This window comes from Nycticebus coucang, chromosome 9, assembly GCF_027406575.1.
Source record: "Nycticebus coucang isolate mNycCou1 chromosome 9, mNycCou1.pri, whole genome shotgun sequence".
Taxonomy (NCBI): domain Eukaryota; kingdom Metazoa; phylum Chordata; class Mammalia; order Primates; family Lorisidae; genus Nycticebus; species Nycticebus coucang.
Genome location: NC_069788.1, coordinates 46,082,738 through 46,109,651, shown reverse-complemented (window position 1 = coordinate 46,109,651; position 26,914 = coordinate 46,082,738). Strand labels below are relative to the sequence as shown.

The following is a 26,914-nucleotide window of genomic DNA, read 5'->3' as shown; positions in this document are numbered from 1 at the left end:
CTGAGTTTATTTTTACTAGACTGTATGAGAAGACCAACCACCATTACAAAAAAATGCTGATGGTATAAAAATATTTTAAGATTGGGCACAGTGGCTCATGCCTATAATCCCAGCATTTTGGGAGGGAGAATTGCTTGAGGCCAGGAGTTCAAAACCAGCTTGGACAACATGGTGAGACTCCATCTCTATAAATTGAAAAAAAAAAAAAAGAAAATTAGCCTGAGCATGGTGGTGCCTGGCTATAGTTCTAGCTACTTAGGATGCTGAAGCAGAAAGATCACTGGAGCCCAGGAATTTGAGGTTGCATTAAGATATGATCAGGCCATTGTACTCTAAACAGGGAGACAAAGTCAACCCCTGTTTCTAAAAGATATCTATGGACATAAAGTTAGTGAGCAATTTAAAACAGACAACTTTTTTATTTGTTTATTTATTTCAGTTTAAATGCATTTTATTTTTAGACACCCTACATGACATATTTTTCCTTAAAAACAATACCTCCACTCCAAATAAATCACAGTCAAAATAAATAAATGAAGAGCTCAAGATGACATCAGTCCCATTTGTCTTAAGTCCTGGTGTTGTGTGGATGACAAGCAGCAGCCAGTTACGATGATACGTGATAGATCCAAAGCAATTGCCAAATTTGTTAACATTTTTCCATTTCTAAACCATCCTTAAAGAAAATCATATATGGGGTCACACCATCCTCACAGTAGTCCAGGAGAGCAACCATGCCATCTGGATTTATGTTTTCACCAATAAAGAACTGGTAGTTTTTGAAATTAGCCAGGATGTGCTTGATTTGTCCTACAGCCCCTGCCATAAAAGGTTTTACTCTTTCTGGTCTCTGTTCTTCAAGTTTGCCTTTGATTGACTTCATGTAATCTTTGATGTACTTCTTGTAGGCTTCTTTTGTGAAGCTGGTTTCCTGCAAATGATGGGTCATGACAGTATCAACACCAGTGATAACCGTGCTTTCGGTACCTTCACCCTCAGGTCCTTCATCAGAAGCATTTCCATCAATGAGCAAGTCATCAATGTTACCCTCTGTCCTACTGACCATCTTCCCCTCCACCTCCAATCATAGGCCGTCCGCGCTCTCTCGGATCTTGTAAATGTCAGAGAACATCTCATCACGGCTGATGAGGTTCTGGTAGATATTCATGATGGCGGCTGAAGGGAGACGGCAGGGGCCCTAGCTTTGCAGGAGCCCGGAGCTCGGAGAGAGCGTGGAGCCTGAGCGGTGCTTGGGGGGAGGGAACGGGCGGAAAAAGTTATTTATTTATCTATTTGTTTATTAATTTTTTTATTTATCTATTTGTTTATTAATTTATTTACTTATTTATTTTTGAGACAGTGTCTCAAGCTGTCACCTTGGGTAGAGTGCTGAGGCATCACAGCTCACAGCAACCTCAAATTCTTGGGCTTAAGCGATTCTCTTGCCTCAGCCTCCCAAGTAGCTGGGACTACAGGTACCCACCACAATGCCCCGGCTATTTTTTTTTCTTTCAGTTGTCATTGTTGTTTAGCAGGTCTAGGCTGTGTTTGAACCACCAGCCTCGGTGTATGTGGCTGGCGCCTTACCCACTGAGCAATGGGCACAGCCCCAGACAACTATTTTAAATTGTATACGAACTTTATGGACAGTCTGTGTATACATATTTTTTTTTCATTTTTCTAAAATAGCCATATCATACTACATATAACATGGATCCTTTCTTCTATATGTATAGATTTCAACAAAACAAATTAAGTGATTTTAATATTATGACAGCAATACAGGTAAAATATTTTGAAAATTCTATTTCTTGGCTGGGTACAGTGGCACGCACCTGTAATCCCAGTTACTCAGGAGGATTACTTAAGGCCATTAGTTTGAAATCAGTCTTGTCAACATAACCACACCCTTGTCTTTTAACAGAGTCTCACTCTGTTGCCCTCAGTATGGTGTCATGAATAGCTCACAGCAACCTCAAACTCTTGGAGCTGAGTGACCCTCTTGCTTCAGTCTCCTAAGTAGCTGGGACTATAGGTGCCTACCAGCTAGTTTTTTCTATTTTTAGTAGAGATGGGGTCTCATTCTTTTCAGGCTGGTCTCAAACTCCTGAGTTCAAGCAATCCACCCACCTCGGTATTCCCAGAGTGCTAGGATTACTGCACCTGGCCCCTCCCAGTTTTTTTACATATTCAATTTCTTAATTCAATTTCTTCACTTCAACATAAATAATCACCTTTGCTTCCTATTCACTTAGAACCCTCCAAAGATTAGCTTTCTTCCTTTTTCAGTTTCCACATGCTATAGTGTGAATGTTTCCAAATGAAAACATCCTTTCTACATCTGCTCTCATACAGCTGCTTGCAGCCTTAATGCTCTTACAATTGTCTTTGCTTCAGCCAGTGCAAGGGCTTTTCTGAACTCTGAACATGAGTTTGGCACTGTCAGGTGACTATGTGGACACATGCTCAGTTGCACAAGAGGCACAAAAGTATCCACCAGTGTTGCCCAAGGATTCTAGCTCCCTGCATCCTGGCCAATGCTTGGTATGTCTACCTTTCTATCCTCTATTGGGTATAAAGTGGCTATCTCACTGACATGAATTTTTCATTTCAATTATTGCATTTATCGTTTCTAGAAGCTCTATTTTGGTTTTTAAAAAAAAACTATCAAAAAATTCTATCAAAATTATGTTTCTAGTTTCCTATTTCCTGTATCATAGGTTACTGTGAGCTATGACACCATAGCACTCTAGCAAGAACAACATAGTGAGACTCTCAAAAAGAAAAAGTCTTTACATGGAGTTGCCACTAAGTTGAGGGTATCTTTATGCAAATTATAATAAGAGTAGCCCTCTTTTTTTTTTTTTTTGAGACAGAGTCTCACTATGTTGCCCTGGGTAGAGTACGTGACGTCACAGCTCACAGTAACCTCAAACTTTTGGGCTTAAGCGATTCTCTTGCCTCAGCCTCCCAAGTAGCTGGGACTACTGGCACCCACCACAAAGCTCAGCTATTTTTTTCATTGAAGTTATCATCGTTGTTTATCAGAACAGACCCAGGTTCGAACCCAGCAGCCCCGGTGTATGTGGCCGGCACCCTAACCACTGAGCAACGGGCACCAAGCCAAGAGTAGCACTTTTCAAGTTCATTTTCGAAAGTTAGAATATTATCAGGTGGCGCCTGTGGCTCAGTGAGTAGGTTGCCACCCCCATATACTGAGGGTGGCAGGTTCGAACTTGGCCCCAGCCAAACTGCAACAAAAAAACAGCCGGGCGTTATGGTGGGCACCTGTAGTCCCAGCTACTCGGGAGGCTGAGGCAAGAGAATCACCTAAGCTCAAGAGTTGGAGGTTTCTGTGAGCTGTGATGCCACAGCACTCTACTGAGGGCAACAAAGTAAGACTGTCTGTGAAAAAAAAAAAAAAAGAAAGAAAGAAAGTTAGAATATTATTACAGGCCAGGCGCAGGGGCTCATACCTATAATCCTAGCACTCTGGGAGGCCAGGACGGGTGGATTGCTTGAGCTCATGAGTTTGAGACCAGCCTGAGCAAAAGCAAGACTCTATCTTTACCAAAAATAGAAAAACTAAGGCAAGAGGATCACTTGAGCCCAAGTTTGAGGTTGCTATGAGCTATGATGCCAAGGCACTCTACCTAGGGCAATAGCTTGAGACTCTGTCTAAAAAAAAAAGGAATATTATCACAAAACCAGAGCAGCTCTGTTGGGAAGAACTTTCCAGCTGTCTGGTGGCACACATGTGGATCTATAGTCTCACCCACTCATGCAATCCCTGAATGCTGTGGCACATAACAGTTGGTAGCCACATATTCCATGCCCCAGGTGTCAGATTCAGAGTCCAGCAGCTACAGAAATTGGCTTCTAATACAGTGGCTTCAAGCCACTAATTTCTGGTACCTCTAGTTATCTTTGACTATGCTGGTCATTGTATTTAAAAACTTACTTGTAGAGATAATTTGAGAGCCAGACAGAAGGTAATTTCCTCTGTAACAAATTTCGATTTGCATCTTCAAGGAGCTCTGGAGCACTGCCGGTCTCAGACTATAAAAAGTCCAGGCTTGGGGTTCCCTGGATAGCTCAGGCAATTAGAACTAGGCTGTGAAGGAGCTAAGGAAGTTTTGCCCCAAAACATGACTCCTTGGTATAAAGAATATTTTGAATTGAATGCCATTCGTGATCAGAAAGTATTGGAAGGCTCAGCACCTGTAGATCAGCGGCTAGGGCAATGGCCACATACATGGGGCTGGTGGTTCGAACCTAGCCCAGGGCCTGCCAAACAACAATGACAACTCCAACAACAAAAAAATAGCCAGGCATTGTGGTGGGCGCCTGTAATCCCAGCTACTTGGGAGGCTGAGGCAGGAGAATTGCTTAAGCCCAAGAGTTTGAGGTTGCTGTGAGCTGTGACACCAGGGCACTCTACCAAGGGTGACATAGTGAGACTCTGTCCCAAACAAACAAACAAAAAAGCATTGGAAGAAGACTTTCCTCTGTCTACATAAAATCTGAGTAGCTTGGGCGGCACCTGTGGCTCAAGGAGTAGGGTGCCGGTCCCATATGCCAGAGGTGGCGAGTTCAAACCCAGCCCTGGCCAAAAACCAAAAAAAAAAAAAAAAAAATCTGAGTAGCTTGATTGGTAATCAGAGGGGGCCACTGACTTCCTTATTGCATGCTAATAGACCTGGCCCAAGGGTCATTTGGAGACCTCTTAGGTTAATCTACAAATCAATCTGTTTCACCAATCTACACACATCCCCCCTAACAACCACTTGCTGCATGTATACTTTCCACATTCTCCCTCCTTCCTTCCAAAAGGCATCTATAAAAGTCTCTGACTGGGCAGCGCCTGTGGCTCAGTGAGTAGGGCGCTGGCCCCATATGCTGAGGGTGGTGGGTTCAAACCCAGCCCCAGCCAAACTGCATTGTGGTGGGCGCCTGTAGTCCCAGCTGCTTGGGAGGCTGAGGCAAGAGAATCACATAAGCCCAAGAGCTGGAGGTTGCTGTGAGCCGTGTGACGCCAGGGCACTCTACCGAGGGCAGTCAAGTGAGACTCTGTCTCTACAAAAAAAAAAAAAAAAGTCTCTGACCATCACTGAGAATTCGGGTAATCATTCTTGTGGTTCCCTCCTTGTGCACTGTATTTAGAAATAAACCTTTCTCTTATTAGTCTACCATAATTGTGAGTTGATCTTTCAGTGAACCAAACAAAGGGAAAAGGGTAGGTTTTGCCATTATCCCTACAGTTGCAATTCTGGTAGGTTGGTCTAATTCTAGTTCACTCTCAACCTGAGCTTTCTGGGGAAAGCGGGGAGGTCTTGTTAGACTTCCCACCTGGAGCAGCTGGGGGCTGTGATATAGAATTATTCATCCCAAGAGGCCATCAAAAGGCAGTTCAACCTGCCGCTGGTGGGCAAAGGCACTGGAGAGAAAGAAGCCTCTGGGATTCTCCTTCCTTTTGTTCCTGTTGCCTATAGAATGATACTGTTCTTGTCAGTTTTTTACAGAAGATCAACATTTTATTTAGCTTATTTAGCTGTTTTCAGCAGAAGGGTTGCTTGAGAGAGTTAAACATCTATTATCAGAAAAGGAAGTCCTGTTGTTTTAATTTACTTCTTTCTTTTCTTTCTTTCCCTCTCTGCCTCCCTCCCTTTCTTCCTTCCTCTCTATTCCTCCCTTCTCTCTCTCTTCCTTCCTCCCTCCCACCCTCCCTTTCTTCTTTTCTTTCTTTTTGAGACAGAGTCTCACCATGTTGCCCTGGGTAGAGTGTCTGGCCTTACCCTAGCTCACAGTGAAAGCATGTATAGTCAGAATAAGATGGAGTCTGTCAGGCTAAGACAGACATGACATAAGCTGGTCTGGTCTGTTTAGGTCCTGCCTGACCTTCACTCCTTAGTCTCTCATTCTTACTATTTTGTAAATTTAGCTCCCATTCTAAAGATACCTATCTTGGGCGGTGCCTGTGGCTCAGTCCGTAAGGCGCCGGCCCCATATAAGAGGGTGACGGGTTCAAACCCGGCCCCGGCCAAACTGCAACCAAAAAAAAGCCAGGCGTTGTGGCGGGCACCTGTAGTCCCAGCTACCCGGGAGGCTGAGGCGGAAGAATCGCTTAAGCCCAGGAGTTGGAGGTTGCTGTGAGCTGTGTGAGGCCACAGCACTCTACAGAGGGCCATAAAGTGAGACTCTGTCTCTACAAAAAATAAAAATAAACATACCGATCTTGAGTAGTTTAGGTAGATTGATTTAGAAGATTTTTTTGTTGTTGTTTTGGCCAGGGATGGGTTTGAACCTACCACCTCTGGCATATGGGGCTGGCGCCTTACTCCTTTGAGCCACAGGCGGCACTTTACTCCTTTGAGCCACAGGCACCGCCTAGAAGATTTTTTTCTTTGAGACAGTCTCATTATGTCCCCCTTGGAAGAGTGCTATGGCATCACAGCTCACAACAACCTCAAACTCTTGGGCTTAAGTGACTCTCTTGCCTCAGCCTCCTAAGTAGCTGGGACTATAGGCGCCCACCACAACGCCCGGCTATTTTTTGGTTGCAGTTGTCACTGTTGTTTGGCAGGCCTGGGCCAAGCTCAAATCTGCCAGCTTCGGTGTATGTGGCTGGCGCCCTACTCACTGAGCTACTGGCACCAAGCCAGGAGATTAACTTTTAAATTAGAATGTTGTTTATTGTTTATGAGTCATGTGTTCTGCCAATTATAGTTTAAGGTAAGGGTTAACATGGTCTTCACTTTGAACTTAAACGTATAAAACTATAATGTTGGAAATGGAAGATCAGAACAGTCTTGAGAGGCTACTCTCACTGTTCTCTAGAATCTCAGCCTCTGACAAAGTTTGGTGGATCTATCCCCATCTCCATATATTGGCTGACAGTGACAGGCAGCCAGACCCTCTTCATTCAGTAGCATGTCCAAATATTACTTCATTTATTAGCTTGCAATAAAAGTCACAAGTCCTTCACGTGTATTGCTGTTAAATACCCCTTGTGATTATGAAGTTAGACTTTAGACCGAAAGACAGAATACAATCTCTATTATAATTTTTCATCTTGGTTCAGCCCACCATTCTAGGCTGTAAAGTTATTTTTAGAATCTGATTCTGTCATCCAAAGACTTAGCTGTCCCAGTTTTTTGCCACCTGAAACTTTGATAAATATGTCATCTGTTTCCATGTCCAAGTAATTGATAAGACTGCTTAACAGTGGGGAGGGGAGGGTAAAAAAAGTGCTGAGTGACTCGGCGCCTGTGGCTCAAGTGGCTAAGGCACCAGCCACATACACCTGAGCTGGTGGGTTCGAATCCAGCCCAGGCCTGCCAAACAACAATGATGCTGCAACCAAAAAATAGCCAGGCGTTGTGACGGGTGCCTGTAGTCCCAGCTACTTGGGAGGCGGAGGCAGGAGAATCGCTTGAGCCCAGGAGTTGGAGGTTGCTGTGAGCTGTGATGCCACAGCATTCTACCCAGGGTGACAGCTTGAGGCTCTGTCTCAAAAAAATAAATAAATAAATAAAGTGCTGAGCATGAGAGGACTAAGGCTAGAGCTCTGGACCATGGCCCTGGAGTCCACTTTCAGGCAGATATTGATTACTTAATGATAATATTCCTCCAAGATTTATTTATTTATTTAATTTTAGAGACAGAGCCTCACTTTATTTATTTATTTACTTATTTTTTAGAGACAGAGTCTCACTTTATAAGCCCTAGTAGAGTGCTGTGGCGTCACAGCTCACAGCAACCTCCAACTCCTGGGCTCAAGCGATTCTCTTGCCTCAGCCTCCTGAGTAGCTGGGACTACAGGTACCCACCACAACTCCCAGCTATTTTTTTGTTGCAGTTTGGTCGAGGCCAGGTTTGAACCCGCCATCCTCGGTATATAGGGCTGGCGCCCTACCAACTGAGTCACAGGCACCACCCACTCCAAGATTTATTGAGAAGCTTGGCCCTGGGCTAAGCACTGGAAATACAAATGCAGCAAATGAAAAAGTTCTTCACTCTCAGAGGGTTCACATTCTAGTCCAGAAGACAGAGGCATTTATATATATGAAGTCTGACAATTAATTTTGTAAACTTGCTATGAAGTTGGCCGCACCATATAAACAACTTGGTAAAGTTTCATAACCTTGGTATATCAGTGTCTCACAGTTATGTTCATGTAGACATGTGGCAGTGTCTTGCTGAGTGGCATTCATTATTATTGTTGCACTTTTTTTTTTTTAGAGACAGAGTTTCAGTTTGTCACCCTCGGTAGAGTGCCGTGGTGTCACAGCTCACAGCAACCTCCAGCTCTTGGGCTTAGGTGATTCTCTTGCCTCAGCTTCCCAAGTAGCTGGGACTACAGGCACCTGCCAAAACGTCCAGCTATTTTTTTGTTGCAGTTTTGCTGGGGCCAGGTTCGAACCTGCCACCCTCAGTATATGGGGCTGGAGCCCTACTCACTGAGCCACAGGCACTGCCCTATTGCATGGTTTTTGAAAGGGTCAACCCGCCCAGGTAGAATTGACCTGCCCAGGAAGAATCAAGTGCACGTCCCACCCAGGAAATAACAAATGTACCAACCCCTGTTCCTCTGACCCTTTAAATTCCCATCTGTCATAACCCATGTGTGGAATTCTTTCCCAGTCAGGGATTTCACCCCTTCTGCATCCAGGTGGAATAAAGACCACATTTATGACACAGAACCTAGATTATGTTTCCTTTCATTTTGCGCCTCAGAAAGAATCTTTCATCTTTGGGTCTGTAACCTCTCATTTTTGTGTGCCCTTGCAAGAATGTTGGCAATGAACAAACATTTGTAAATTTCTGGTTAAACTTGGCAAGTAAAAGTGAAATCAGAGACATGTTAGTCCAGCTTTATGGGGATAATGCTATTACCAGATGAAGAGGGTCAAGCCATCTGTCACTGTCAGCCAATATGCAGAGATGGGGATAGGTCAAGCAAACTTTGTCAGAAGGTTGGGTTTCTGGAGGACAGTGAGAGTAGCTTCTCCAAGACTGTTCTGTTCTTTCATTTCCAACATGAGAGTTTTATACATTTAAGTTCAAAGTGAAGACAATGTTAACTCTTACCTTAAACAATAATCAGCAGAGGGGTGGCGCCTATGGCTCAAAGTGGTAGGGCGCTGGTCCCATATGCCGGAGGTGGCAGGTTCAAACCCAGCCCTGGTCAAAACCCACAAAAAAAACAAAACAAAACAAAAAAAAAACAATAATCAGCAGAATGCATAACCCATAGTAAACAATAATCAGTATCACTCATGACCCAAAACAATATTTCAATTCAAAAGTTAACCTCAGGGTGCATCTTACAAGGGTATATGTGAAACTTAGTAACTGTGGAATGTAAATGTCTTAGCAAAATAACTAAGAAAATGCCAGGAAGGCTATGTTAACTAGGGTGATGAAAATGTGTCAAACAGTCTATGAACCAAGTGTATGGTGCCCCATGATCATATTAATGTACACAGCTATGATTTAATAAAAAAAAAAAAAGAAAAAAGAAAAGTTAAACTCCGGGCAGCGCCTATGGCTCAAAGGGGTAGGGCGCCGGCCCCATATGCTGGAGGTGGCGGGTTCAAACCCAGCCCCGACCAAAAACTGCAAAAAACAAACAAACAAAAGTTAACCTCCTGGGCAGTGCCTGTGGCTCAATGAGTAGGGGGCCGGCCCCATATACCAAGGGTGGTGGGTTCAAACCCAGCCCTGGCCAAACTGCAACAAAAAAATAACCAGGCATTGTGGCAGGCACCTGTAGTCCCAGCTACTCAGGAAGCTGAAGCAAGAGAATTGCCTAAGCCCAAGAACTGGAGGTTGCTGTGATGCCATAGCACTCTACAGAGGGTGACAAAGTGAGACTCTGTCTCTAAAAATAAATTAAAAACAAAAAACAAAAGTTAACTTCCTAGGCTTGGTGTCCGTTGCTTAGTGGTTAGGGCGCCGGCCACATACACTGAGGCAGGCAGGTTGGAACCCAGCCTGGGCCTGCCAAACAACAATGACAACTGCAACAAAAAAATAGCCGAGCATTGTGGTGGGCACCTGTAGTCCCAGGTACTTGGGAGGCTGAGGTAGAGAATCACTTAAGCCCAAGAGTTTGAGGTTGCTGTGTGCAATATAGTGAGACTCTGTCTTGAATAAATAAATAAATAAATAAAAATAAATAAACAACAACAAAAAATTAACCTCCTAAATCAATCCACCTAAACTATTCAAGATAGGCATTGTTAAGGTGGGAGCTAAATTTACAAAACAGTAAGAATGGGAGATGGGGGGGGGGGCGGTGAAGGTCAGGCAGGACCAGACCAGACCAGCTGTGTCTTGTCTGCCCTGGCCTGACAGACTCCATCTTATTCTCACTATATAAGTTTTCAATGCCATTAAGAAAATGACAGTGGGCTCGGCTCCCATAGCGCAGTAGTTACAGTGCCAGCCACATGCACTGAAGTTGGAGGTTCGAACTCAGCCCGGGCCAGCTAACCAACAATGACAACTGCAACAAAAAACAGCCGGGTGTTGTGGTGGGCGCCTGTAGTCCCAGCTACTTGGGAGGCTGAGGTAAGAGAATCACTTAAACCCAAGAGTTTGAGGTTGCTGTGAGCAACATAGTGAGACAGCAAAAAAAAAAAAAAAAGAAAGAAAAGAAAAAAAAGAAAATGACAATGAAATGGATCAAACATTTTTCTGAGGGAAAAGAAAGCATAATTGATGAAGAGAGGTCAGGGTGGTCAGTAATGAGCAGAACTTATGAAAACATTGCAAAAATTCATCGAATTGTGCATCAAAACCATCAGCAGACTGTGAGAAGCATAGCAGACCAAGTAAACATTGATAGAGAAACAGTTAAAAAAAATCTTCTTTGTTTTTTTTTTTGCAGTTTTTGGCCGGGGCTGGGCCTGAACCTGCCACCTCTGGCATATAGGGCCGGCGCCCTACTCCTTTGAGCCACAGGTGCCGCACAAAAAATCTTTTTTTTTTTTTTTTTTTGAGACAGTCACTCTTGGTAGAGTGCTGTGGCATCTTAGCTTACAGCAACCTCAAACTCTTGAGCTTAAGCAATCCTCTTACCTCAGCCTCCGGAGTATCTGGGAGTACAGGTACCCATCACAAGGCCTGGCTATTTTTTAGAGACCAGTCTCACTCTTGCCCAGGCTGGTCTTGAACCCATGATATCAAGCGATCCTCCTATCTCAGTTTCTCAAAGTGGTAGGATTTGCAGGCATGAGCCTCTGCACGTTGCTTTCCCTTTAGTTATAAATTATTTGTAGGTGTGCTGGATTATGATCTAAAGTGTATCTCTTACTGTGGGTCTTAGTCAAAAAAGTTTGAAACCAACTGACATATTGATTAAATTTGTACACTTTTGAGTCAGATAGAACTGGGTTCAGTTATGTGATTTTTGGGCAAGTGACTTATCTTCTTTGAGGGAATTTCTCATTAATAAAATAAGATTGTAATATCCATCTCCTTTTTGGGTTGTTATATGAGGATTAAATGAAATAAGTGCAAATTGCTTAATTCAGCACCTGGAATGTAATGTGTTCAGAAAAATGTGATTATCATTTTCTAGCTTTAAAGATCTGCACACATGGCTTGTGTCTTTCTCATTCCCAGTGCTATTAATTTCACTTCCTACTTTCTATTTTCAGTCATTTGGAGAAGCAAGTCAATGGCTCTCTAGCAATCCTGGATTTTATGTTTATTATCTCTCACCTCTCAGAGGGTTTCAAGGTCCATAAACTTGCTTCTCCCATGGCTTTTGCCTGCAGTTTGGGATGAAAGGGGGTGTCCCAGTTCACTCCCTCCTGTTGGGGATCTGCCTCCTGGGTCCTCTGGTTGTGGGCGGGGAATGTGTTTAAGGGTTTTGTTTTTAAAACTAGGCTCTGTCTCTCCTTCCTTTTCCTCTGAAGAAAGGAAACCTTTTCCCTACCTGTCCTCCCAATGTTGCAAGCTCTTCCTTTTTTCTTCACATGTCTGAGGCGCTCTCCTGCCAAGCCCAGGACCTTGCCTTCCCTTCTTCCCTGTGCCTCTGTTCCTTGGCAGCAAGGTAGAAGTGCATTCACACGCCTTCCACCCCACCCTTTTCTGGTATGTCATCCCTACTGTTCTAGACTGGGGTGCTCACTCCTTCTACCCTCCCATGTTGGGGACACACTGCCCCGCTGTAACTGCCTCTCCAGGGCTAGTTGCCCAGGCACTAATGCTCCAGCCTGAGTCCAAGGAAGAGACAGGGCAAACAGTGGACCTCCACTTCCCCCCAGGAGCGGGCACCTGGCTGGCTGCTTAATGTCCACGTGAAAGTACAGCAGGCATTTGTCCCCGTTCAGTCATTCACTCACATTGAATACTGCAGATACAAAGATGACTGAGAAATGCTCAGTCTAGTCTTACGATGTCCTTCATACCACCCCTGCGATAAAAGGCCTACTGAGCAGGAGTGGGGGACCTCCAAAAAGGATCTAACAATGGAAATTACCTACCTTAACAATAAAACTGAATTTAAATATGTAAAAGAGTTTATAGAGTGGGGAATAAAATCAGGATCAAAGAAATTTGAAGGATAAAGCAAAGTTTGCTTTTTTTCCTCTCTTTTTTGTTGGTTTTTTTTTTTTTTTGAGACAGAGTCTCACTTTGTCACCCTCAATAGAGTGTCATGGTGTCATAGCTCACAGCAACCTCAAACTCTTGGGCTTAAGTGATTCTCTCGCCTCAGCCTCCCAAGTAGCTGGGGTTAAATGCACCCACCATAATGCCTGGCTAGTTTTAGAGACAGAGTCTCACTCTGGCTCAGTCTGGTATCGCACCTGAGAGCTCAGGCAATCCATCTGCCTCAGTCTCCCAGAGTGCTAGAACTATAGGCGTGAGTCACCATGCTGGGCCCAAAGTTTGCTTTTAGAAAGTCTGTTTGTATTTAAGTAGTTTCCCTCTTTTTGAATTATCTATAAATAGGAAGTATTCTCCTTTTTCTTTTTTCTTGTTTGCTTAGAATATAGCATGTTGATTGTTTTTTTCTTTTTCCTTTTTTTTTTTTTTGAGACAGAGTCTCACTTTGTCACCCTCAGTAGAGTGCTGTGGTGTTATAGCTCACAGCAACCTCAAACTCTTGGGCTCAAGTGATCCTCTTGCCTCAGCCTCCCAAATAGTAGGGACAACAGGCACCCACCACAATGCTCGGCTATTTTTACAGAGACAAGGTCTCACTCTTGTTCAGGTTGGTTTCAAAGTCCTGAGTTCAAGCAATCCACCCACCTCAGCCTCCCAGAGTGCGAGAATTATAGCTGTTTGCTACCATTCCAGGCGATTGTTTTTATTTTCATTTCTGTTTTCTTTTTTTCTTGAGACAGAGTCTCAGTCTAGAGTTACCTGGGTGTCAGCCTACCTCACAACAACCTCAAACTCCTGGGTTCAAGCAATTCTCTTGTCTCAGCCTCCTAAGTAGCTGGAACTATACGCACCAGCCACAACATCCAGTTAATTTTTTTTTTTCTTTCTTTCTTTCTTTTTTTGTACAGACAGGGTCTCGCTTTTGCTCTGGCTGGTCTCCAACACCTGAGCTCAAGGGATCCTCCCACCTTGGCCTCCCATAGTGCTAGAATTACAGGAATGAGCCACTGTACCCAGCCTTTTATTTTCTGATTACATATTTGGTATCCTTTGTCAGGAGGGTGGCAGGGTACTGCAGCATCACACCTACAGAAGTCAACTCCTCACAGATGTAATCATTTCTCATAATCCACTTCTGGAAACATATCTCCAAGTGACTGGCTGTGGAATATTCCCTTCCCTTCAAAACTAACAAATACACATTATTTAGAAAAAAATCTTACAATTGATAACCCAGTAGGCAATGAAACTTATTTTTCAAATATTCCAAGATTATATACTCTTTTCAGCAATCCCATTAGAACTAGGCCTTAATCTGTAAAGAAGACTATTAGATTAAATAGAAACTATTTTTCTACACCTTTGGCCAGAAATAAGTTAAAAATATTTTAAAAATCTGTATTTTACAAACTATGTGGATTTTTTTTTTTTTTTTTGAGACAGAGTCTTACTATGTCCCCCTTGGTAGAGTGCCGTGCGTCACAGCTCACAGCAACATCAAACTGGTGGGCTTAAGCAATTCTTGCCTCAGCCTCCCAAGTAGCTGGAACTACAGGCACCACCCCCACAACGCTCGGCTATTTTTTGGTTGTAGTTGTCATTGCTGCTTAGCTGGCTGGGGCTGGGTTTGAACCCACCAGCCTCAGTGTATGTGGTCGGCACCCTATTTACAGGTGCTGAGCCTGAATATTTAAATTTTTGTTCTGATTACAAATGTTTATTAAGAAAGGTCAAACTAGAGAGATAAGCAGCATAGAAAGTGGGTGTCTCAGGGTGGGTGTGGTGGTTCACACTTGTAATTCCAGCACTTGGAAGGCAAAGGTGGGTGGATGGCCTGAGCTCACAAGTTCAAGACCAGCCTGAACAAGAGCAAGACCCCAGTCAGTAAAAAAAAAAGCCAGGCATCGTAGTGGGCACCTGTATTTCCGGCTACTTGGGAAGCTGCGGCAAGAGAATCGCTTAAGCCCAAGAGTTTGAGGTTGTTGTGAGCTGTGATGCCATGGCACTCTACCGAGGGTGACAAAATGAGACTGTATCCAAAAAGAAAGAAAAAAAGAAAGTGGGTGTTTCTAGTAACCACCCCCCTCGCACTGTCTCCAAAGACAAAGCCTAGAAACAGCTGAGTACCTGGCCCATCCTGTGCTCAGAGAAACTACTGTGCACACTCTCTTAGTGTGTATATAAGATGGGTAAGCAAAATTGTTTGGTTCCATCAGATGGTTTATAGCACATCCACCTGGTGGGAGGACAGGAAAGAATGGGATGGATGGGACAATGCTGGTGTCGGGGGTGGCACACTGTCATGTAGTAATCACAGGGAGGCAGGAAGTTTGGCATTCACTCCAACCTCAGTGACTCCAGGTGGGCACCTGAAGGTCAGCCTTCTCCCAGCTTCTTTAGTGTTATGAGTGGGGGGTGGGGCTGCTGAACAGCTCTTGCAGGTGGCAACCATTAGCAGTGTTCTTCAGGAAGCAGTAGAGAGGGACATCAGATAGCAACTATTCAGGGCAAAGCCCTCTCCAAGGGCTTAGGCCTAAGATCCAGATGACAGCTGTTTATTTCTCCCCACTCTTCCCCTCTAGTTTATCCAGTGTCAGCCATGCACTGGCCTTGCTGTAAGAGAGCTGCTCACGCAGGATGATGATGGACACTGAACGAGAGAGATGAAAAGCAGGGGACCTAACACCCAACTTATTTAGGAGTCTGAGACTTCTCAGCAGGAGTCCAATCTAGTGTGACTTCTCCCCTGAACCTCTGGAATAGCAGTTGTAGTACAAGCCGTGGGCCAGATCCAACTGGCCACCATTTTATAAAGAAAGCTTTTCTAGAACCCAGCCATACTCTTTGACGTACGTGTTCTCTGTGGGTTCTTCTGTGCTCCCAGAATTGAATAGCTACTGCACAGACCATGTGGCCCACAAAGCCTAAAATATTTACTCTCCGGCTCTTTATAGAAACAGTTTGCTAACTCTTGCTCTGAAATGAAGTGAAGGCTCTTCTTTCTTTGGTTTGTTAGTACAGTATCTGTCCTATCCTATCTTATTCTGGGGTAGAGTAAGGTGGGATCTTTTTCTGTTTTTCCACATTATACTTGTGGAATTTGAAATTATATGAATTCTACTATGGTAACAAAGGCCTCCATGATTAACCCCTTCAATGCCCCTCCCCAGAGCAGGGTCTTTGATGATTAATAAGGTTGGTATTCCTCATCACTATCTACGTAAGAGCTTCCCACACTGGTTGCACTCCTGGGGTTCCCCCCTCCTCCCCATGTGGACTCTGTGATGGGCCCTGAGATTCCAGTTCTGCCTGAAGATTTTTCCCTTTCTCTGGCTTCAGTATGAATACTCTGGTGGATAATGAATGACTGAGCCTGTTCCCTGAAGGCCTTGCCATACTCACCGCCTAAAGAGTTCTTCCCCAGTGTGAATGCGCTGATGATCAAGATTTGGGAGCCTTCCCTAAAGGCTCTGCCACATTTACCCTCATGGGCTTCCCTCCAGCATGACTTTTGCAGTGTACAGTACTGTATGTTAGTATAGTATAACATAACAGTTAATATAAAACGTGAAAATGCTCTTCCACATTTGCTGTGTATGTATGGGCTATTGGAGTATGAACTCTCAGGTGTGTGAACTCTCATGAGGTGGGACCTGGCTCTGAAATCATTCCTGCAATCTTTACATCCGACACAGCTTTTCTCCAGTGTGGCCTGATTAATTAACAATAAAAGTGGCCTTCTGAGGGAAGGTTTCTCAGGGCTCCTTTCCTATGTGTGCTCTTTGATGAGAGGAAAGGGCCTCACTGTCTTGGAAGGATCTTCCACACTGGCTACCTCCATGGAGCTTTTCCACCTATGAGTACAGTGATGAGTCGCTGAGTAGTGATCCCTGGGGAAACCTCCAAATGTGCTGTGAATTAATATAAAATCTTAAGGCTCCTCTCACCAGCGATTGACTGACTGGACCACCTCTTGACCAAAAACTGAATTGTCAACCAGGAGAAGTGAGGTCAGACGTGACTCATCATGCTCCCCTCCCTTCTTAGAGACATCCTTTGTGACTCATTAACACATCTAAGGCTACACAAGACAAATCTGCAGGTCCTCAATATACAAATAATTTGAGTCTGGGTATAAGTCACTTGTCTCTGATTAATAAACTACCTTATCTTAAATCAAGCAAATCTTAAATCAATCAGATTTTTTCCTCTGCGGACAAAGGCCAACTTTTGCAGCCAATTGTCAATTAAGGAAGCCCTAAACTCACCTATAACCTTTAAGCCCCACCTCTTGAGAGTCCCACCTTTTCAGGCCAAATCAATGTATGCCTTCCATGTATTGATTTATGACTGTACCCGTATTCCTGTCTCCCTGAAACGTATGAAACCAAACTCTAACCCAACCATTATGGGTTGATGATCCAGGCTTCTTGAGCATGGATCCGGGCCAGGGTCCTCAAATTTGGCTCAGAATAAACCTCTTTAAATTGTATAGAGATACAGCTTGGCGCCAGCCACATTCACCTAAGCTGGTGGGTTTGAATCCAGCCCAGGCCTACCAAACAACAATGACAACTACAACCAAAAAAAAAATAGCCAGGCAAGTGCCTGTAGTCCCAGATATGCTGGAGGCTGAGGCAAAGGGATCACTTGAGCCCAAGAGGTTGCTGGGAGCTGTGATGCCACAGCACTCCACCCAGGGCGACAGCTAGAGACTCTGTCTCAATAAATAAATAAATTGTACAGAGATGGCTTCTTTTCTGTTGACACTGAAGTACTTAGCAGGCATCTTCCACGTGCTGTTAGCTGGGAATGACGGCTAAAGGCTTTGCCGAATTCCACACACTCTTGGGCCTTCATAGTCACAGCATTATTCATCACACAGAGATGTTCCCAAGCTCACCGCAGGTGAAGAGTTTCTCTGTGACATCAGTGCTCAACATGTGTGAACCCACACCTGTTTCTCAACACTTTCTATAGACTTTTTTATAGGCTCTATGCCAGTGGAAATTCTCTGGGCTGCACGTAAGGGTGAACGTGAACCCTGCTATCTAGGGTGGATTTTCTGACATGCAGTAAGGAGTGACTTCCTAGTAGATCCCTTACGGTATTCACCATACTTGAAGGATCTTTTTCTTCTAAGATTTCTTCTGTTTTCTTGGGATTCATGAGATTCTAAAAAACTGGATCTCTGGAGCCCAGCCTTTGGGAATTCTCTCAACATTTTCCCTTGATACTTGGTGTCCTCAGAAACACACTGGTTTAGAGTTGATTCAGCCTTCTCAGTTCTGCTCTCGCTTCTGGCAAATAAAAACATAACATGACCTTGTAACTAGACTCTCTCCTCTGCTGAATCCTTGGTCTCAGAAATTTGAAGAACGAATCCACAATCTGAGTAAGTGAAAGGACGGTTTTTGTTGTTGTTTTTTTTTTTTTTAACTCAACATGGTAGAAAAAAAGTCAGAGCCTTTGGCATGTCAAAGGGGGGTTCCCCAGAGGGTAATCCCTGTGTATTTTCTGTCTAAGGCAGTGGTTCTCAACCTTCCTAATGCCATGACCCTTTAATACAGTTCCTGTGGGTCTCAACCCACAGGTTGAGAACCACTGAGACTCTAAGGGTTATATAACACTTTTCCTATCCTGTGGGCAGGGGTGTTTGCGGGAGATGGAACGTCACAACATTTGGCACCAGGGGCTTTAGGGCAGAAGTTTATTTTATTTTATATATTTATTTATTTAGCGATAGTCTCACTTTATCGCCCTTGGTAGAGTGCTGTAGCATCACAGCTCACAGCAACCTCCAGCTCCTGGGCTTAGGTGATTCTCTTGCTTCAGCCTCCCAAGTAGCTAGGACTACAGGCGCCTGTCACAGTGCCCAGCTATTTTTTGTTGCAGTTTAGCCAGGGACAGGTCTGAACCTGCTATGGGTACATGGGGCTAACACCCTACTCACTGAGTCACAGGCACCACCCATTAATTTTTTTTTTTTGAGACAGAGTTTCGCTATGTCGCCCTCAGTAGAGTGCCTGGTGTCACCGTTCACAGAAACCTCAAACTCTTGGGCTTAAGCAATTCTCTTGCCTCAGCCTCCCAAGTAGCTGGTACTACAGGTGCCTGCCACAAAGCCAGGCTATTTTTTGTTACAGATATCATTGTTGTTTAGCTGGCCCAGGTGGGGTTCAAATCCACCAGCCTCAGTGTACGTGGCTGGTGCCATAACCACTGTATATGGGTGCTGAGTCTTTTTTTTTAATTGAGAAAGAGTCTCACTTTGTTACCCTTTGTAGAGCATTGTGGTGTCATAGCTCACAGCAACCTCAAACTCTTGGCCTTAAAGGATTCTCTTGCTTCGGCCTTCCAAGTATCTGGGACTATAGGTAGCCACCACAATGCCCGGCTAATGAGCCCAGGAGTTTGAGGCAGATATAAACTGTGATACCATGGCACTCTACCCTGGGTGGCAGAGTAAGACTATGTCTCAACACCCCCCCCCACACCAAAAAAAAGCAAGACAATAGCAACTTCCATGGGAAAATCAGCAAAGAATATTAACAGGCAATGTATAGACAAGGAAACCAAAAAAGTTAATCAGCATATAGAGATGCTCAAAATCATTAGTGATTAGAGACACAGAAAATTCTAAGGAGATTGACTTTATACCTATTAGACTGGCAAATGCTAAAGTGGAATGATGCCACACATTGGGGAGAATGTGGGAATCTAGGGGCCCTTTAGCTCTCCAGTGAGAAGAAGAAGCTGCCTCGTTAGCTACAGTAAAGTAAGTGCCCACAGGCCCTGTGACCTGGCAAGGCCATGCCTGGGTACAAAACCTAAGGGAACTTGTTTGAATATGTTGCTGACAACAGTAGATGTGGGACAGGGAGTTGGAGCAAGATGGGCATCCCAAGTCTCTCATTCTTCTTCATTCTGGGAAAAAGATGGGCAAAACAAAGATGATGTACACTGTGGAACACAGCAGGTAGGAACACAGTAACAAAAACAGACTTCAAAACACAGTGCTGAATGAGAAAGAAAAGAATGAATCCCAACATTAAATTAAAATTTGTTCTAAGATGCTTGGAATCATCAGTGAACAGAAAAAAAATCCCCAAATTCCTCCCCTTGGGAGTTTATGTTCTAGTGGAGTGGGTACTATTGCAATTCACTGTGTAGCATCAGTATACGAGCACTTGCCAAGCCACTCCCCTATCACAGCTTCTGTTTGAGTTCTGCCACTTTGGACTGTTATACAGACATTTTAACTTCGTGTAGTCAAAAGACAGTAGGAGAGAGATAATCACCTGCAGAACCATTTCCCTCAGGTTATCTGCAAAGATGTGGATGAGGAGATTTTGACATGATTCAGGCATTGTCTTTGATGTTGCTCAGAAAACTGCATTATAGATAATCTTATTGGAACACATCCAAATACTAACAGGCTATCACATAGCTTGCTTACTCATGTTACTCAGATCAACATCCCTTTTATGAATTCTGTGACATAGTATGACTTCTTACATACTTTCTGATAGTGAAAAGATGCATGCCAATTCAGAGAATAGCCTTATTTGCTTCCCAGATATACTTCTCATCAAAAAATGGCACGCTGGGGCAGCACCTGTGGCTCAGTGGGTAGGGCACCGGCCCCATGTGCCGAGGGTGGTTCAAACCCAGCCCCGGCCAAAACTGCAAAAAAAAAAAAAAAAAGAAAAGAAAAATGTCACACTGGTTAATTATAATAGCCTGGAAGTTACATAAATATCCAACAATAGGGAATCAGTTAAGAATAAAATTCATTAGAGTGTATATGTATAAAAGACTATGCAGCCATTAAAAAATAATGTAGAGGAGTTGATAAAACCACGGGGAATTGTTCACAATAGTAGACATTTAAAAAATCAGGATATAAAACAGAATGTATCAAATGATTCCAGCTGGTTTAAAGATATATATACTTAGGAAAAACAAACAAACAAACCTAGTAGAACCCTTCCTAAATATAAGGTTATATCTCAGGCTAGAATTGGAGATGACTTGTTTCATTTTGTAATTTTGTACATATATGTCTCAGAAATTTATTTCTCTGTATTTTCCAATTTTTCTATAATGAGTAATTATTAGCTCTACAATCAGAAAATAAAGAGCAATCTTTAAAAAAATTTTTACTCTTGGCGGGCGCCTGTAGTCCCAGCTACTCGGGAGGCTGAGGCAAGAGAATCGCTTAAGCCCAGGAGTTGGAGGTTGCTGTGAGCTGTGTGAGGCCACGGCACTCTACCAAGGGCCATAAAGTGAGACTCTGTCTCTACAAAAAAAAAAAAAAAAAATTTTTACTCAGATGAACTTAGACAAGCCAACCTCTCTGTGTCAGTTAGTTTACCTATAAAATCAGGATAATAAAAGCATCTTCCATCTAGTGTGGTGGCTCAAACCTGTAATCCCAGCACTTTGAAGCTGAGGTGGGAGGATCACTTGTGGTGAGGAGTTCACTTTGAGACCACCTGGACAAGGGAGACTTCATCTCAACAAAAAATAAAAATTAGGCTCGGCACCTGTAGCACAGTGGTGCCAGCCACATACACTGAGGCTGGTGGGTTCGAATCCAGTCCCGGCCTGCTAAAACAATGACAACTGCAACAAAAAATAGCCAGGCGCTGTGGCGGGCTCCTGTAGTCCCAGCTACTTGGGAGGCTGAGGCAACAGAATCACTAAAGACCAAGAGATGGAGGTTGCTGTGAGCTGTGATGCCATAGCACTCTACCGAGGGTGACATATTGAGATTCTGTCTCAAAAAAAAAAAGAAAGAAAGAAACTTAATTGGTTACTAAGATAACAAGCTCACAGGTCTAGCCTGACACTTCCTCTTGGTAGCTCTGCAATCCCTGAAACTTCACACAACACCAGACAGGGGGGATAAATAAGACCCCACAGATGGAAAGAAACTGCAGATAAGCCTTCCAGGAGCTGGGCATAGTGGCTCACACATGTAATCCTAGAACTCTGGGAGGCTGAGGCAGGAGTATGTGTTGAGGCCAGGAGTTCAAGAAACAGTACGTTAAGCCTTCCACAGAAAACAGCCATGGGTCCTAGGAAGTCCTCACTTCATAATAATTGCACCTTGTGCCCCAGCAGAGCACCTGTTGCAGGCCATCCAGGTGCTTCCTGCCTTCCTAGCTGAAGCCCGTGGCCTGGAAGGTAAGGGGCTCCTGCTTGTCCACTGTGGCCCAGGGTCATCCCACCTGCTTCTGGAGGGATAAGTGGGCTGGGCACTTGGGGAGGGGGCTCACACATGTAGTGAGAATAAGATGGAGTCTATCAGGCTAGGGTAGACATGACACGGCTGGTCTGGTCTTCTTAGGGCCTAAGTGACCTTCACTTCCTCTCATTCTCTCTCTCTTTTTTTTTTTTTTTTGAGACAGAGTCTCGCTATATTGCCCTTGGTACAGTGTCGTGTCACAGCTCACAGCAACTTCAAACTCTTGGGCTTAAGCAATTTTCTTGCCTCAGCCTCCCAAGTAGCTGGGACAACAGGCACCTGCCACTAGGCTTGCCTTTGTTGTTGTTGTTGTTGTCATTGTTGTTTGGCAGGCCTGGGCCAGGATCAAACGGCCAGCCACATAAACCTAGCCGCTGAGCTACAGGTGCCAAGCCTCTCTCATTCTTATTGTTTTGTAAATTTAGCTTCTGCCCTAAAGATGGCCATCTTGAATAGTTCAGGAAATTAACTTTTGAATTGGAAATATTGTAACAGATTGTCACTAAGTTGTGTTATTATTTAAAATAAGGGTTATAGGCTTGGTGCCTGTAGCATAGTGGTTTTGGTGCCAGCGACATACACTGAAGGTGGTGGGTTTGAACCCAGCCCAGGTCAGCTAAACCACAATGACAAGTATAACAAAAAAAAAAAAAAAAAAAATAGCCGGGCCTTGTGGCAGGCACCTGTAGTCCCAGCTACTTGGGAGGCTGAGGCAAGAGAATCACTTAAGTCCAGGAGTTGGAGGTTGCTATGAGCTGTGACACTATGGCGACATAGCAAGACTCTGTCTCAGAAAAATAAATAAAATAAGGGTTATTGTGGTCTTTGTTGTGAACCATTATGTATAAAACTGTGATTTTGGAAATGGAAGAACAGAACAGTTTTGGAGAGGCTACCCTCACTGTTCTTCAGAATCACAGCCTTCTGACAAAGTTTGGTGGACCTATCCCCATCTCTGCATATTGTCTGACAGTGACAGTCCACGGGACCCTCTTCCTTGGGTAAGATTTTGGGGATGTCAGGGCCTGAGAAGAGGCGGTGAGATGGTACCCCCATTGTCAGGGCATCTATGACCCCAGGCATGGGGAAATGTACAGCCCTTGGGAACTCAGGATCCGTAGACCATTCACCAAGCTCAGGGCAGCAGGCACAAATAAGGCGCCCACCCCTAGGCACGCCTTCCGCTCACCCCAGAAGAGCCCAGGTTTGTGAGCCTTAAGCCCCGCCCCCACCTGCCGTGAGCGCCCCTCTAGGCGGCTCGGAGGACTCTTGTCTCTCTGCAGGTTCCGGACGGTGCTGGATTAACAGTGGTCTTGGCATCGCCCAGAAAGAGAAGCTCGAAATCCCTGGCGAAATGTGGCTGGGCTGCCGCCAGGCCAGGTCCTCATCGGTGTTCAGGTTTTATGCGAATTATCTTTTTTTTTTTTTTTTGCAGTTTTTGGCCAGGGCTGGGTTTGAACCCGCCACCTCCGGCAGATGGGGCCGGTGCCCTACTCCTTTGAGCCACAGGCGCCGCCCGAATTATCTTTTTTTTTTTTCTGAGACAGAGCCTCAAGCTGTCGCCCTGGGTAGAGTGCTGTGGCATCACAGCTCAGCAACCTCCAATTTCTGGGCTCAAGCGATTCTCCTGCCTCCGGAGTAGCTGGGACTACAGGCACCCACCACAACGCCCAGCTATTTTTTGGTTGCAGCCCTCATTGTTGTTTGGTGGGCCCAGGCTGGATTCGAACCTGCCAGCTCAGGTGTATGTGGCTGGTGCCTTAGGTGCTTGAGCCACAGGCGCCCAGCCTGAATTATCTTTCAAAATGACTTTTCCCATGGTATTTCCCCCTTGGACATCCAAAGAAGCATAGAAGAAAAAACAAGCACTCATACACTTGATTGCCAGAATCACTACCATTAACCTTTTAGTGCATTTTGTTCCAATAATTACCTAATCATAGTTTGATTTTTTTGCCTTTTTGTCATTACTAATTTTCCCACTTCATTTTGTCATGTAAGCTTCCCTCTCCTCCTATATTGTGGCATGCATTGTGATAGTCCATTAACTAGAGTATCGTTATTTATTTATTCATTCTATATCAAATCTATCCCTGGATAGAGCCAAAGAAGTATCAGCCTTCCAGAGAATGGTGGTCACTGAATTGTGCTTCAGTATATCCGTGGAGAAGTGCTATGAAACTTACTGTTTATCTCTCCAAGGAACTAAAGGCTAATTCTTATTCATTACATATCCCTCTACAATAACTCAAAGAGGAAAATTCTTATGGTCTTGCTAACAAGAATAGTTTGACATTTGTAGGAAAGTAGGTTAAGTTTTTGGCCTATGGACCCTGAAAGCTTTGAATTTGAGTTGCGTTGGCTAGTAGAAGGCTTAGAGCAAATCTGCTATGGCAAGGATATCCAGGGTGCGGTGGCTCACCCCTGTAATCCTAGCACTCTGGGAGGCCAAGGCAGGTGGATTGCCAGAGCTCAGAAGTTCAAGACTAACCTGGACATGGTGTGACCCGGTCTCTAAAAATAGCAGAGCCTTGTGGCAGGCACCTGTAGTCCCAGCTACTTGGGAAGATGAGGCAAGAGAATCACTTGAGCCCAAGAGTTTGAGGTTGCTGTGAACTATAATGCCATCGCACGCTACCAAGGCCAACAAAGTGAGACTCTGTCTAAAAAAAAAAAAAAAAAAAAAAAGGCTCAGCACCTGTAGCTCAGTGATTAGGGCACCAGCCACATACACCAGGGTTGGTGGGTTCTAATCCAGCCAGGGCCTGCTAAACAATAATGACAACAATAGCAAAAAATAGCCAGGCATTGTGGCGGGCATCTGTAGTCCCAGCTACTTGGGAGGCTGAGGCAAGAGACTTGCTTAAGGCCAAGAGTTTGAGGTTGCTGTGATGCCACGTCACTCTACTGAGGGTGACATAGTGAGACTCTATCTCAAAAAAAAAAAAGATATGTTTCTAATGTGTATTTTTTGCTAATCCCACTCCTAGACCCCTCCCATTTTTGCTATCTTTGTTTCATCTTTCTTGTTTGTTTTCAATGCATTTTTTCCACAGTCAATATTTATTTATTTATTTATTTATTGTTGGGGATTCATTGAGGGTACAATAAGCCAGGTTACACTGATTGCAACTGTTAGGTAAAGTCCCTCTTGCAATCATGTCTTGACCCCATAAAGTGTGACACACACCAAGGCCCCACCCCCCTCCCTCCATCCCTCTTTCTGCTCCCCCCCCATAACCTTAATTGTCATTAATTGTCCTCATATCAAAATTGAGTACATAGGATTCATGCTTCTCCATTCTTGTGATGCTTTACTAAGAATAATGTCTTCCACTTCCATCCAGGTTAATATGAAGGATGTAAAGTCTCCATTTTTTTTAATGGCTGAATAGTATTCCATGGTATGGCTAACAAACACATGAAAAAATGTTCATCATCTCTATATATTAGAGAAATGCAAATCAAAACAACCCTGAGATATCATCTAACCCCAGTGAGAATGGCCCACATCACAAAATCTCAAAACTGCAGATGCTGGCGTGGATGTGGAGAGAAGGGAACACTTTTACACTGCTGGTGGGACTGCAAACTAGTACAACCTTTCTGGAAGGAAGTATGGAGAAACCTCAAAGCACTCAAGCTAGACCTCCCATTTGATCCTGCAATCCTATTACTGGGCATCTACCCAGAAGGAAAAAAATCCTTTTATCATAAGGACACTTGTACTAGACTGTTTATTGTAAGAGAATCACTTAAGCCCAAGAGTTTGAGGTTGCTGTGAGCTATGACGCCAAGGCATTCTACCGAGGTGACAAATGAGACTCTGTCTCAATTTAAAAAACAATAAATAGGGCGGCGCCTGTGGCTCAGTGAGTAGGGCGCCGGCCCCATATGCTGAGGGTGGCGGGTTCAAACCCAGCCCCAGCCAAACTGCAACAAGAAAATAGCCGGGCGTTGTGGCGGGCGCCTGTAGTCCCAGCTGCTCGGGAGTCTGAGGCAAGAGAATCGCGTAAGCCCAAGAGTTGGAGGTTGCTGTGAGCCGTGTGACGCCACGGCACTCTACCCGAGGGCAGTACAGTGAGACTCTGTCTCTACAAAAAAAAAAAAAAAAAAAAAAACAATAAATAGGTTTGGCGCCCGTAGCACAGTGATTATGGCACCAGCCACATACACCCAGGCTGGCGGGTTGAAACCTGGCCCAGAACTGCTAAACAACAATGACAACTACAACAACAACAAAATAGCCAGGCATTATGGCAGGCACCTGCAGCCCCAGCTACTTGGGAAGCTGAGGCAAGACAATCACTTAAGCTCAAGAGTTTGAGATTGCTATAAGCTGTGATGCCACGGCACTCTACCCAGGGTGATGTAGTGAGATTCTGTCTCAAATAAATGAATAAATAAAAATAAAATACTAGAAAATAAACAGCAAAAAACATTTTTCTTGTCCCAGACCTGGGTGGAGTGGCATCTGCTTGGTGGTTCCCACATCATATCAGCTGGAGACAAAGAAACCCCTTGTTTATCCAAGCTTAGCTTTTGATCTGCGCTTATGCCTAGTTCATGCCTAGGGCACATGAGAAAAAAAAACATTTTTCTACCCCATAGATTACTGGTCGTGGGCAGGCATGCAGATTTTAATTCCCCCAAAGGGTAGGGGGGAGTTAAAAACTTTACTTGTTACAACCATGCCTGGCTTAGATCAGAATTGCCCCAGGTGAACCTGTGATTATAAGGACTAATAAATGGTTGGGTTTGTTTTTTTTTTTTTTGAGACAGAGCATCAAGCTGTCCCCCTGGGTAGAGTGCCGTGGCATCACAGCTCACAGCAACCTCAAGCTCCTGGGCGTAAGTGATTCTCTTGCCTCAGCCTCCCAAGTAGCTGGGACCACGGGCACCCGCCACAGCACCCGGCTATTTTTTTTTTGGTTCCACTTATCATTGTTGTTTTGGCAGGCCCGAGCTGGATTCGAACCTGCCAGCTCTGTTATATGTGGCTGGCACCTTAGCCACTTGAACCACAGGTGTTAAGCCTAA

General features: G+C 44.3%; 1 protein-coding gene and 1 non-coding gene across 2 annotated transcripts; one reads left to right on the top strand and one right to left on the bottom strand.

Moving 5' to 3' along the window:
* Positions 1–537: 537 nt before the first annotated feature.
* On the bottom strand, positions 538–11,970 carry LOC128593270 (translationally-controlled tumor protein-like). Its single transcript, XM_053601143.1, has 3 exons — positions 11,948–11,970; positions 9,091–9,183; positions 538–1,249 (listed from the first exon to the last, which is right to left on the bottom strand). Exon 3 carries the CDS (start codon positions 1,064–1,066, stop codon positions 650–652), a length of 417 nt encoding a protein of 138 aa, XP_053457118.1. The 5' UTR covers positions 1,067–1,249; positions 9,091–9,183; positions 11,948–11,970; the 3' UTR covers positions 538–649.
* A 14,352-nt stretch (positions 11,971–26,322) lies between these two features.
* On the top strand, positions 26,323–26,457 carry LOC128595226 (small nucleolar RNA SNORA48). Its single transcript, XR_008382874.1, has one exon. It is a non-coding gene; the product is annotated as a small nucleolar RNA SNORA48 (small nucleolar RNA).
* Positions 26,458–26,914: the final 457 nt, after the last annotated feature.

What these genes read in the sequence shown, in the direction of transcription:
- LOC128593270 (XM_053601143.1), bottom strand. Translation starts at nt 1,066, where the DNA reads ATGGTCAGTAGGACAGAGGGTAACATTGATGACTTGCTCATTGATGGA.